The sequence below is a fragment of the Lagopus leucura genome, unplaced genomic scaffold, assembly GCF_019238085.1.
Source record: "Lagopus leucura isolate 7727_CA_CO unplaced genomic scaffold, USGS_WTPT01 Super-Scaffold_100035, whole genome shotgun sequence".
Taxonomy (NCBI): Eukaryota; Metazoa; Chordata; class Aves; order Galliformes; family Phasianidae; genus Lagopus; species Lagopus leucura.
In genome coordinates, this window is record NW_024962284.1 from 1,976,197 (window position 1) to 1,990,412 (window position 14,216).

At 39.5% G+C, this 14,216-nt stretch overlaps 1 protein-coding gene across 6 annotated transcripts in view; it reads left to right on the forward strand.

The window, feature by feature from the left end:
• The window catches only part of GAS2 (growth arrest specific 2), a 98,485-nt gene that overhangs the window by 13,924 nt on the left and 70,345 nt on the right, over positions 1–14,216 (forward strand). For all 6 annotated transcript variants that reach the window (XM_042882686.1, XM_042882685.1, XM_042882690.1 and 3 more), the window contains one exon: positions 10,219–10,391. In XM_042882686.1, coding sequence (XP_042738620.1) covers positions 10,250–10,391 — 142 coding nt within the window. In that variant the 5' untranslated portion in view covers positions 10,219–10,249. The remainder of the gene's footprint in view (positions 1–10,218; positions 10,392–14,216) is intronic.

Consider the following 14,216-nt stretch of genomic DNA (forward strand, 5'->3'; position numbering starts at 1 on the left):
TATGGTGGTTTTGTGATGTGGATTGTGATTTAATAGGAAATTAGCTGACATTCCTAAATTCACACTGTATGGTTCAATATACAGGCACTGGAGTGGCTGCCCGGGGAGGTGGTGGAGTTGCCGTTCCTGGCAGTGTTCAAGAGGTCTGGATGAGGACCTGCAAGATATGGTTTAGTGCTTGTGTCACCAATGGTGATGGGAGGATGGTTGGACTAGATGATTTTGCAGATTGTTTCCAACCTTATGATTCTATGAACAGAACATCCGATCTGTGTTGTACTGTGGTACCCTGGTTGGAACCACAGCCACCCTGAACCCAGAGAAAGGAGAAGTGAGAAGGGTCAGTTATAGCCTCATGCCTGCAGTCCATACTAACTCCAGGCTACTATCTCATTTGATTACTTTATTTTCCCTTTTGGCCCACAGTCTTATTTCATTTAAAATCTGAAGTACCTTCTTGACTCTGCTTGAAACCTCTCTATTAAAGCCTCTTGCTGATTTCAGAACAGAGATTTTCTAATTAAATACAAAGCTGATGATAGCTAGTCAACTTGTAACGCTGCCTCTCTAGTGTGCTTGCAGCAGGAGACACGTTCCTACTCCTTGTCAGATGTGATGTGACAGGCGTGTGTATATTTCCCTCTCCATTTGGTGGAAATGGGAACTTCTTTTCTACTAACTTTCAATGGCTTTTTTTTTTTTTTTTTTCTTAGATAAGCAGAAAAGCATGCAGTGAGAGCCAGGCAAATCAACTAGAAAGTTTTTGGACTGTGATAGGAAAAGGCTCAGTTTCCGGAAGTTGTAATTTCATGAGCAAGTACATCTAGAATATTCTTAAGGCTTTGTTTTGGTCTATGTGAAAAAGACTCATTGCGTTCTTTATGGAGAAGAAGACATTATCAAGGCAATTGAGTTATTTCTACTAGGCACAGTCCTAGAAATATCCAGGCTTTCAATAATTAGCTCAGATTTTTGTGCAGTTAACTTTGTTCTGGTCTGGCTCCAGACCAAGGGCCTTACAGGTCTAAAGTATCAGTGTGCTCTTTTTGCCAGATTCTGTATCCTCTGCTCTGAGCACTGTGCACACTTGTAGCAAGTCTATTCATAACGTAAAGGACAAAGGCTTCTTGTGATTAAAGTTTACTTTATCAGTGCAGATCACATTTTGATGTAAACCCTTAAAAATTCTAATTGATTAATGAGTTTCAGATGGTGGTTCCCCTCCAGTGCCCCTCCCAGCATGTACAGTGTGCTCCAAGTTGAGTTGGGAAAGCTCCAGGAACCTTGGGCTAAATTGGTTGTGGCCTAGTTTATAAGGATAATAAAATAACTAGAAAAATTGAACTTCCCTTCAGAAATACACTTGCTGCATGTGTGAGCTTGTGGTTTATCTTCTTGTTTATGGTGGCAAGAAAGTAAGATAATAAATATACATATTTAAGGTATTGCAGACAAGAATGATCTGTTGTTCAGTAGCTCTTCAAGAAGAGTTTTGATATGTGGAGGCAGAATCATAGCTTTAAGAGTGATTCAGTTTGCTTTTGCATATAAGGAACCTAAAGGTAAGGTGACTTTTGTTCTGTAGTAAACTGAAAGTTGCAGGTGATAAAGGTTGGTTGAGTTGATCTACCAGTGAGTAACTGGCTTCTGGTTGTTTTCCTGCTGCTGCTTTTAGTCTCTCTTAGGTACCTCAAGTAGCGTAGCTTTCACGATTCCACTTAGGGAAGTTATTTCACTGTCTAGCAGATCTCACCATTGGGAAGTGTCCTGACATCACAAAAACCAATTACAAGAGTTGTTAGTTATGTATGTGGCTCTCAAAAGAAGACATTCCTATATGTTATTTCTTTCCCCCCATTGTTTTTGCCTCTAAGTGTCTGTGCCCGTGCATATGTATGTAATTGAGAGTATGGAAAAAACAAAGAACAGTTTTCAGTCTGCAAACTTAACTTATTCTCTCCAAATCTGAAAAATATGTTAACAACAAGGTATAAAAACTAGAATCAGTTTTCAACAGTGAATGTGCTGATGCTTACACTTGCTAAGTGTATGAAAGTAGCACTTGCTTATGTGTAAGTGCTGACTGCAAGAACAAGTCCCACTTTATGGGCAGCCTCATTTCTGGTCACACAGATGTGTGTTTTGTTGCTACAGATCTATTTATGAATGTTGGGTCTTATTTAAGCTCCTTTTGCACTCAGCTTACAGTAAGCAAATGCTTCACGCAGTCCACTTAAACTCCAGTAAAGTTTCAAATTTCTGTTCTTTTCCATCTGCTTGAGGTGATTAGAGCTAGCAGGGAGATCCAGCAGAAACCCTTGCCAGATACTCATGAGCTCTGTTCTGGCTTTTGATCCTCTGTCTCCTCTCTTTCCAGGATGGCTGCTTTCCAATAGCATTACCTTCTCTCTAAGACAGCAGGAGATTGTCTGCAGTTATAGCCGATACCCCTCTGTCAAAGCCAATGTGCAGTCTAGTGTTCAAGTTACAGTTGCTTCAGAGAAAACTATTGCTGCTCTTGTCTAAGTTGCTGTCTTCTCTTTCTACCAGTGCCAATAAAGCTATTGCACAGTTGTCTGCATATTTTTTGCTTCTACAACTGGGTAGCTAACACACTTCCCCTTGTCATATTAGGGAAAACCTCATTTCACAAACTTAAAGCCTAAGTATTTACTTCTGTGCAGATTTTTGAAATAGTCTTTGAACCCAAGTTCCAAAGCAGAGCTATGCCATCTTCTGTTTAAGCTTTGTAGAGCAATTAGGCCACTGAATTGGCATACGTGCAGATTTCCAGCCCTAGATAACTGCTTTGACAGCCAGTCAACTACCTCGCTGATAAGCAGCAGCACCCACATGGGCCAAAGCAGGTCTCTGCTACAGAGGCAAGCAGTGTGTCTCATAAAACTTACACCATGCTGGTATGGTATCAAGAGAATGTCATACAGGACCTTGGCATCAAAGATGATTTGATTGATATCTAAACATAGTGCTGTATTGGCTTTACAATTTTTCCATTTCATAAACGCTTTTCTCACCTTATTCTAACTGAATTGGAAGAGAAAAGCTTGTTTCACTAGTTATTTAGCTTATGTGCTAATTCTTAAAACAAGAGAGAAGATAGCTTAGCAAGACTTTGTCCCTGATCTGGAAGAACTGTAACGTGATGCAAGTTAAAAGAAATGGTTCAATCCTCCATTTGCTTATTGAGATCTAAGGGCACGTATTATGATTAGGAACAAGGTTGAAGCAACAATGACACTTGTGTAATAGAACACTGCATAGTCAGCGAGTACTCAGTATAAGCATTGTACATACATGCTAGATTGATAGTTTGGAGTGAAATGTTGCTGAATTGCCTGGTTAACTCACAGGATGGAGCATGTGTGTTTTCTCTGTGTGTGTGTGTACATATATATGTATTTATGCACACTCATGTACAAACTTGTATTACATAGAGTAAAATTAATGTATTCATCATAATCATGCAGATTCTCCTTCTCTGGAGATATTCAAGACCTGCCTGGACTCCTGCCTGTGTAGCCTGCTGTAGAGGGCTGCTCTGCAGGACTCAATGATCTCTGTCGCTCCCTTCCAGCCCTACAGTTCTGTAATAATACTCTGTCTTTGTTGAAAAATAGTGTTACCAAAGTCTTACAAGGAAAGGAAGGCTGTTGGAATAGGAAATGGAGTTGAATCCAGGAGCATGCAACTGTGAGCACTTAATTGTACAACCAGTCTTACTTTACAGATTAAGTGATCCTTGACTCCTGTGTGTTTTAAGTACAGAGGGTATCGTTGAATCCTTTTGTTGTTCCAGTTGGCCCCTCCAAAAGCCCATGGAATAACAGAAGATTATTTGTTTGATTGCTTTGACCTGATGATCATTAACAGCAGACAGTGTAAGTTACACTGCTGGCAAAATACAAGCAGCGAGCTACAATAAACACAAAACTAAATGTGCCACTGTAAACCCAAATAAAAACTTCTCTGTTTGATAGAAGTTAGCAGAGAGAAATATAATCTTTTAGTGCACTGAATCTGTTACAAGTCTCTGTGTGTACTGTAAACTATCCTACATGGAATTCTTCAGCTAGACAATAAGTCTGAGAATTTGAGATGTCTTCCTCTTATTGACAGAAAGCAGGGGGGAGGAAAATATAACCAGGAACAAAACAATGAAAAGTAGCTAAAGATCTCTCCCAGTCTGTCTTCAGAATAGTAGGGGAAAGCAATAGCTTGTTGAGGAGAAAAACATAGCTTGAAAAATACTTACATATACCTCGATTCAGCTTCAGCAGTTTATAGAAGGGTATGGCATTCTATAAAATGAGAAATTTGTTGTTTGTGTTGTCAACAGTTTTAAAAAGCTGCATATTAATGAGTTGATGGTACTATTAGAAAGTAGTGAGTTTAGGAAAAACAGTACTTTTCTGGCTGCTTTGTTCATACCTTGCGTCTGCCAAGAGAAAAGGATGAAATGGTTGTTGGAGCCAAAGAGAATTGCCTTCTCAGCTGTGTTGGTGTATCCTTGAATGCTGCTGTCTGTCTCTGTGGCAGGATAGTTGTTTTCTCTTACCAAATTTCTCAGTGCTAAATTGTCAGTAAAATTCTTTCCGGCTCTCCAAAAAGTAAATATATTAAGATGATGGAAGGAGGTGAGATAAAATAGTTTGGGTTGGAAGGGACCTTGAAGATCATCCAGTTCCACCCCCTCTGCTATGAGGGGGTTTTCTTTCTGCAGTGAGACTCAGAGATTTCTTGAACTTCATACAGCTGACCACTTTTTTGTGAAACAGAAGGTAGTCACTACTTGAGACTGGTGTTACTAGTGTTCAGGCTGCCCAAAGCCCCATCCAGCCTGGTCTTGAACATCTCCAGGAACAGGGAATCCACAGCTGCTCTTGACAGCTTATGCCAAGGCCTCATCACCTTCTAGGTAAATAATCTTTTCCTAATGTTGAAACTAAATCTGTGTTCTTAGGTGAAAGCCATGACTCCTTTTCCTCTTGCTACACCCCCCCATTTTTCTTGTAAGCCCCCTTCAAGGCTATTATAAGATCTTTGCAGAGCTTTTATTCCTTCTCTAAGCTGATTAGTAGGTACTTCTTTACTGAAATATGGTGGTGGCTTAAGCTAAACTTAGGAGTTCACTAGCAACCAGCGTTTGCATGAAGAATATTTAACAATTTGACAGTTTCTGACATGCACATGTACTTTGATCTCTAACATGCTATCTCCAATGGAGTTTGTGATAGGAAGCAAGTTATGCTTTATGCTACTTCTCAATGGCTGACTTTTGTTGCACTAATTCCAACAAGAAGGAGTTTTAGCAAGTTTAAGGTTCATTCTCAGAGAAGAAGGGGGATAAAGGAGGAAGAAGACAACGTCATGTCAGAAATGAAACTAAGCATGCGAAGAGATCAAGTTGGATTGTGTATTAGTTCATCTGTGATTCATCAGGGTTCTTAGTGAAGAGTCATCATCAATATTAACTTTCTCATTCTGCTGTCCTCACTTTGTATGCCAGCTCCACAAAGTAACCCACACCTTTTCAGTAATTTTCAGTAATTTCAGTAATAAAATATTGTTAATTCGGGACTACTGTTTCAAGCAGACTGCTATTCCAATCCCAGTACAGAGATGACTGTCATTCTCAGTTTACAGCTATTTTTGTCACCTCAATTTGTCTTTCTTCTTTCCTTCCTTTCCTACTCTGAGAATCAGTGTCTTGGCCAGGATCTCAGCTCTTACTAGCCAAGGAACTGCTGAACTCCAGCACCCCAGCATGCTTCAGTCAGAGCTCTGTTTCTCCCACTTTTCTTTTTGCAGTGAGACTCAGAGATTTCTTGAACTTCATACAGCTGACCACTTTTTTGTGAAACAGAAGGTAGTCACTATTTGAGACTGGCAAATGGGACGCCCATCTTCAGAAAGGGCTGGAAAGATGATCTTGGTAGCTACAGACCTATCATCTCACCTCAGTGCCAGGGAAGGTTATGGAACAGATAATTTCAGGAGCCATCGTGAATCAATTAAAGGTCAACCAAGAATCAGGCCCAGACAGCATGGGTTTATGAATGGAAGATCCTGTTTGACAAACCTGATTTCATTCTATGACAAGGTGACCTGTTTAGTGGATGAAGGTAAGACTGTCAATGTGGTCTACCTGGATTTCAGTAAGGTCTTTGATACTGTCCCCCACAACATCCTCATGGAGAAGCTGGCTGCCCATGGTTTGGATGGGCATATGATCCGCTGGGTGGAACACTGGCTGGATGGCTGGGCCCAAAGAGTTGTGGTCATTGTTGTTAAATCCAGTTGGTGGCAGGTCATGAGCGGTGTCCCCCAGGGCTCAGTACTGGGGCTGCTTCTATTTAACATCTTTATTAATGGTCTTGATGAGGGGATTGAGTGCACCCTCAGTAAGTTTGCAGATGACACCAAGGTGGGAGGCAGTGTTGATCTGTCTGAGGGGAGAAGGGCACTACAGAGGGACCTTGATAGACTGGATCGATGGGCCAAGGTTAACTGTATGAGTTTCAATAGGGCCAAGTGCTGAGTCCTGCATTCTGGTCACAACAACCACAGGCAACCTACAGGCATAGGGAAGAGTGGCTGGAAAGCTGCCTGATGGAAAGGGACCTTGGTGTACTGATGGACAGTCGGCTGAATATGAGCCAGCAGTGTGCCCAGGTGGCCAAGAAGGCCAATGGCATCCTGGCTTGGATCAGGAATGGGGTGGTGAGCAGGACCAGGGAAGTCATCCTGCCCCTGTACTTGGCACTGGTGAGGCATCACCTTGAGTGCTGTGTTCAGATTTGGGCACCTCAGTACAAAAGGGACATGGAGGTGCTGGAGCAGGTCCAAAGAAGGGCAACAAGGCTGGGGAAGGGCTTGGAGAATATGGCCTATGAGGAGAGACTGAAGGAACTGGGGCCGTTCAGTCTGGTTAAAAGGAGGCTGAGGGCAGACCTTATTGCTCTCTTCCAATACCTGAAAGGTGCTTACAGCAAGAGCAGGGTTGGTCTCTTCTCACTGGTGACAGGATGAGGGGAAGTGGCCTCAAGTTGCACCAGGGTAAGTTTAGGTTGGATATCAGGAAAAACTTCTTTACAGAAAGGGTTGTTAAGCACTGGAATAGGCTCCCTAGGATGGTACCATCCCTGGATGTGTTTAAAAACCATTTGAATGTGGTGCTCAGGGACATGATTTTGTGGAGGGTTGTTAGTTAGGGTAGGATGGTTAGGTTGCGGTTGGACTTGTTGATCTTTTCTAGCCTGAGTGATTCTATGATGCTACAATTATGATGCATATTTAAGGATAGCCCTTCATTTTAGAACTGAAGTAATGTCTCAATTGCCTAAATTTTCTTTTCTGATCACGGAGAGATTGGTTTGAAGTGTAGACATACTGTGGTGCTCTTTTCACAGACTGACAGGGAAACCTAAGTTGTTTTCCTGTAGCTGGTCCAGAAGCCTTCCCTCTCTTTTCTCTAGCTTTGAAACAAATAACAGCAAAAAAAAAAAAAGGCAATTTTCAGACCATAGAATTACTCTAGCCTTCCTGGTGGCAACAACCTATATAGTAGCTGTCTGTCTGTCAGCATGTTATCATGTTGGTTGTTATAAATTAACTCCAAATTCCACATATAGGCTGTTAGAGATGGAGAGGTTGGTGCACCTTTCCTGAACAGAGTGTTGTCTCCCTGGAATACCTGTTAACACAACCCAACTCGGGGTGTGCACCTTGTGATAACCTTCTATGAAAGCAGAGATCCCTTCAGGGTCCCATGATGAAAATGTTTGTGTGCATCCCCAAAATGTAAAATAACACAATAATTCAGGTTGGAAGGAATCTCTAGGGACCATCTACTCCAACCTTCTCCTCAAAGCCTGTAAGAAACTTGAAAATACTTTCAGTGAAGAGGTGCATTGTCTTAAATATTTCTTCTTAAAACAATTTTGCTTTTTTCAGGTTTTTTTGTTTTTTTTTGTTTTTTTTTTAGGGTGTTTATCAAAAGAAACAAATGGCAGGATTTTTCTCTTGCATCAGTTTTTCAGTTTATTGGTATCTATGTGGCTCAATGTTTCAGGAAGTTTTTCCCTCTTTGCTTTATTTGTGTGTTGCGTATGAAGTGAATATTGATAAACGAATGCGATGGAGTTTTCAGGGTGATTCAAAAGATTTAACTTTGCCTCTCAGTAGAGTGGATAGACTCCAGAAATCACACAAGAAAGTTACTATAAGGATTTTTTTTTTTTCCTGTAAACCAAGCTTGGAATTTGCCTGTTTTTTTTTTCCCTTATAATCTTTGATGATGAGATGGAATTAGTTATTCATCTTGATTGTGGTTCTGACTGTTCAAAGTGAAGCAGAGAGTTAAATGAATTGTTCTGAAGACTAAGAACAACTTTAAAATGCTGTTGTGGTAGCCCTTACGTTGTTAGGATCATGTAGTTAGAAGGAGTCCATTTTGCGAGTGACACACTAGACGGCTTTTTGGAGTCAACAGCATAATTCTTTTTTCTCTTCCCTTGAACAAAACAAATAGGTACAGCTTGGATGTAACCAACCAGAAAAACACTGATCCAAGCGGAAGTTTTTTAAAAGTCAGTTTCAAGAACAGAGCTGTACCTCACTTACATATTTTGGTCTATCTTAAATTCCTTTGCTTCCAAAGGACCTGTGGTATTTGAGGATATTTACTGATTTTATTGATCCCACATTGACTGAAAAATCTGTCTGATTTCAGTGAGAGATATATTTATAGTGAAAGCTGTGTCTACCTACTTCAAAAGCAACTACCATTTCAGAGCTGGGGTAAGGAGTCTGGTGCTCTCAACATGATATAAGTAGATATTTTTGAGGAAAAAGGAGATTATTTAGCCATGCTATGGTTTAGTAAATGCTGCACAATTTTGATGTAAATATTAAATATCCCAACTAGTTTTTCATGTATTTGGAAATGTAGCTTGCAGCTCAGTTTTATGACAGTTGCTTTTTATATTCAGTAAGCATTTTCCTTTTGGCAAAGGATTTACTTATTTACTTATTTACTCTTTTTGTTCCAGGTTTCAGTGGTATAGTATAACAATACTCTCCTCTCCTCTCCTCTCCTCTCCTCTCCTCTCCTCTCCTCTCCTTGCAAAAGAAACAGTGTTTGCAATGATTGGTAAGCTAAAGTGAGCTGCCACATGTAACCACAGATAGCATGGAACAGTTGGAAAAACAGATGAAGTACAGTTCCTTAAAGCTTTACCCCTACCTCATTAATAATTTCTTTAATTTCACATGCACAAGGCAAGGCCTTGTGACTGCTGGTTGGGGTGACAGAGCTCTCAGTTGCTACACTCTACCAAGCAATAAAGTAACCCAGCTTACTGCCATAAGTGATAGAGTTCAGGTCTGATTTTCTTTTCAGAAACACGTAACCTCTTTCCTTAGCACACTTGTGCCACAGAGGGGAGAATTAGTCCTTCAGGAATGGGAATATAGGTCCAGTGGGCCTAACGTCTCTGGCTGCTGCAGGAGTTGAGCACTTAACTAATATTTAACACATGACGTATTGCCTTACCTGAAGCCTATGTTTCCATAAATTGCCACTGAAGCAGAGGATAAAAGATGGAAGTGGGAAGTGTGATGGGTGACCAGCCCAGGCTGTCGTGCTGCTTTCTGAAGGAGTAATATTATTCATCATATACATCTTGCCTTTTTCTTTAATTATTCTAAAGCTGTAGATTACAGGGATTCTACTTGGTAACTACATTTGCTATTCATTAGCAAGTCTGTGCAGTAGTGTAACTTAGTTGCTCACATGTTTTTTTTGGGCCTGATCCAAAAATGGCTGAAACTTTCAATTTATTTTGAATGGATCTTGGATCAGGCACTGTAGTGAGTTGTAGTGAGTTCTGTGAAATGTTTGTTTTGTTTTGGATTTTAATCATTCTTTGTAGAATATTTGGTTATGGGTTGATAACATGTAGCTGGGTGAGTAGGAATGAAATAGACATTTATTTATGTGATTTAATCATTTGAAGTGAGCCATTAACAGTACCTCAGTCATAGATGCTGTGTTCACGTATTAGATCCATGTTTCTTTGTCTGATTTCTCAGAATCATAGTTAAAGCTGTTGTCTACCACCATGTTAAAAAGAGGATCTGTAAATTGTATTTGCTATATTGATTTACGTGTTTGTTTCTTTTTTCTTTTTCAAAAAGTACTAAAACAGGTACAACCAGTGGATAAGCAATGTGCACTGCTCTGAGCCCAAAAGCACGTGGGCCTGGCCTCTCTGATATGCACCAATACAGTCAGTGGCTTGCCAGCAGACATGAGGCCAACTTGTTGCCGATGAAAGAGGATTTGGCCCTGTGGCTCACAAACTTACTGGGTAAGATATGAGAAATACAGTCACTGGACAGCATGAAAATTCCACTCACTGTCAGTTGAGAGTGAAAATCTTCAGACTTTGTTGTTCTTCAAAAATAAAGATGGTTAGAATTAGCTAGCTAATTCCACCTGGAACAAATTTTAACAAGTCAGAAATACTCATGAATAGTTAGCCTACACAGTGATTCTGTAAGTTCAGTTATGTTATTTGCACTCTCCTCAAATTTATTTTTCCTCAAATTTTCTTTTAAATTGACTTTCACATGGGTTTTATCTGCTAATATAATGAAGCTGGATGTTGCTACTTACTGCCATCAGATACATCTTATTTTCTACTGGGAGACCTTCCACAGGCACTGAGTGCATCGAATACCCTGAATGAATGAGCCCATTAAATAGTTTTTTTCACTGACCAAGCAGCCTAGTTATAGATAATTGCCATTCAATGCAGTGCATGTGAAGACTTGCAGAAGCTTGTGTGTAGAAGGGTCTGACCTAGGAGTTGCAGCTGGGACCTGGAGATTTTCTGGTTGTGGTTGTACCTCCTGATGCACGAAGAAGAAACAAATTGCTGATGGCAATTCACATAAATCATGTATTTCTTGTTAGATGTAAACTTTGTAAAATCCTCATCTGAAGAGAAACACATCAGCAGTTACTCTTTTTAATCAAAGAGGAGAAACGCCTTTTAGACAAGTTGACATTCACATGATACTTCTGGAGGCAAACTTGGAAGAGCATTTTTAAAACTGGGATTTTTTTCTTCTGGAAATCTGCTTTGGTCAGAAAGTAGGCAATGTTTTATCTTGCCTGTTATTGCAGTTGAACATAATTGGTGATATCATACAATGATAGAGTGCCTTTTCTTTGCATGTTCCACAGTATTGTAGTTTTTTATTTGTTTGTTTTTTTTTTAAGACAAAGGAAAATATTCTTAAGCTATGATAAACATAGAAAAACAGGGTGTAAGTAGAATGCACTTATACCACAATAATTTCATATAGGCAATATTATTATTGGAATAGTTCTGAACTTGAAGTTTTAAAACTGGCACCTTAAATTATATTGCTGTGTGGTATTTCCATTTAAATCAACAAATTCAAAATATTGTCCAAGCGAAGCCAGATGAAAATCCAGAAATCCTGCCTTTTTGCTATAATTGCCACAAGATGGCAATCCAAAAGGAGGCTTTTTGAATCAGAGGCAGCCCATTCTGTTAAGGATTTAATATATTGTTTAAATTTTTTAAACAATGAAGTTGTAGTGAGGCCCACTAAAACAAACAGAAGCTTGTTTGCAGTTCCTAACAGAGTTCTTCCAGTGATGAGGGTAGGAATGAGGTCACTTTTTTAGGAAGAAAGTAGCAACCAGCAGGAGGTTCTGAAACGCCAACTGTAATTAAAAATCTGATTTCTCATATGGACACCAAACTCTTCACTGCGTCGACACAGCCTTCTTTTAATTAAGCAACATGCACAGCTCGTTTGCATAATGCATTCCCCAACACCTTCTCACATGCAAGTTGTTATTTTCTCAGCTTGTTGTGGAGAACTGAAGTTATAGTGATTTGTTAAAGTGCTTTGAATTCCTATGTAGAATTCCTATGTAGACATTGTTATTCAAATTAATTAAGTTAAAATTCAGTCAAAATGAATTAAGTGTAACTGAATTAATCTACTGACATATTTTGTATATTCACTCAGAATTCAAATTTGGTTTAATTACTTTATAATTGGGGTTAACTTTCGTGAGAGGAGGGCACATGAGCATATTGCTGTGGGATAAAATTTGTATGAATTTATAGCATGCTGTTACCTTGTTGTAAATGCCTGCCTATACTCTTATTTCATGATATCCAAAAAGGATATGCAACATGCAACTGTTTGGATGTGGTGCTCAGGGACATGACTTAGCAGAGGATTGTTAGAGTTAGGGTAGCATGGTTAGGTTGCAGTTGGACTTGATGATGTTTCAGGTTTTTTCCAACCTGAGCAATTTCATGATTCCATGCTTTTTTTTTCTTCTTTTGTTCTTTTTTTTTTTTTTTTTTTCTCCTCCTTTCCATGTTGAAAACAACTTACTTTGCATTAAGGAATGCTGCAGATGAAATGAGTGTTGCAGATGGAAGTGACTCATATGATGCTGTAGAGCATCATTTTCATAGTGAGCCACCTCAGTATTGCAGCGGGCGAGAGGAGTGGAACAGTGAATATTGCAACTCTCAGCCTCACTTCTCTCTGCTGAGCTAGGTTGGCTGAGAGAACCCTACTGTGACATAGTTAAGAAGATGTTTTGATCAATTGTCTTGCAAACCATGATCATCTCCTAAAATCATCTTCTTATAATGCATAGAACCAAAGAAACACTCAACAACACTTGCTGCCAACGCCTTCTGAATTGGATAGATAATGTATGTATGTAGTTCAGTAGAATCCTCTTGCAGGTGCTGAAACCTTCTGTTCCATCTTGAGCAAATTTCACATAGGGATCAGAACTGTTTGGTCATAGTAATCTTCTAGCAGAGGCAAAATGGTGGTTTGACAGCAAATGGGATTTGCCCTCTTCTGTGCTTCTGATACATTCTATCTTTTTTCTTATTCCTAGAGCCCACTTACCAGATTCAGATAATTACAATACCAAAGCTTATTCCATCCAGTTTTGTTTAGTGTCTGGGACCACGTAGAGTAGATCTGTAAGATGTTCATTGGCTGTGGCAAGATAACTGGGCTCCGTGATATAAATATTGTGATCTCTTCCTAGCAGAAATTCAGGGCATCAGGAACTCATTGGTAAGGGGCTAGAGGCTGCAAAGTGTTGAGGATGAGGACAAGTAAAAATTGCATGTTGCATGAGGGATGTGCAAATTGCTTGTTCAGATGCAGAAGTGGACAAGACTTGGAGAAAAGGAGAGAATTGATGAGGATGGTAGGAGACATTCAATTGCAGGCTAGGTTTGGAATGTGATGTTAAGAGGTGTAAAATTTGAAGGATGAAAGGTAAGAAGTCTGAGGCAGGAAAACTGTGTTTCTCAGATTCTGCTTTAAAGCAAAACCTGCTTCAGCTCAAGCATCTTGCTAAGAAGATTTTGTAACCGTACTTTCATTTTTAACAGCAATGTGTTCATCTAAAGCCAGTGGATAATAGAGGGAAATGATAAATACCAATGAGTATCAAGACATTTATGATAACTATACTTCTAGTGTTTCTAGAGCAGCTTCTTTTTCAGCTGAGAGGCTTGATAATTTTCTTTAGTGTCAATATGTGTTTGAGGCTGTTTATAAATTTCATTTAAAGTAAACAATGTCAGTTCTATCAGCGTTACTCCTCTTGATCTCTGCTGCTCAATGATATACAGCAGCCTTTCTGTCCAAAAAGATCCACTTTTTTTAAATTTACATAAAATCATTGGCTTTTATCTCTCCTATTTATATATATGTTTTGTTACCATGGGTTTAAATGCCACACAAGTTGGGAAGAAATGCCACAGTCAAAAGGTATACTTCCATTGCTGGCTCAGTACTCTAGAAGCTCACCCTTCCACTGATGAATTCCAGAGATTCATCTGAGTAAAAGATTTCTGCTTATAAACTATTAGTTTGGTGTTACATTGAAACATTTAATCTTTGGGTTTCAAACTAAAAGAGGGGAAATTTAGATTTGATAGTTAAAAAAAAAAAAAAAAAAAGTCTTACAATAAGAGTAGTGAAGCACTGGAACAAGTTGCCCAGAGAGGTGTTGGAAGCCCCATCCCTGGAGACATGCAAGGTCAGGCTGGACCAGGTTCTGAGCACCTGATTGAGTTGTGGGTCTCCTTGTTCATCTAAGG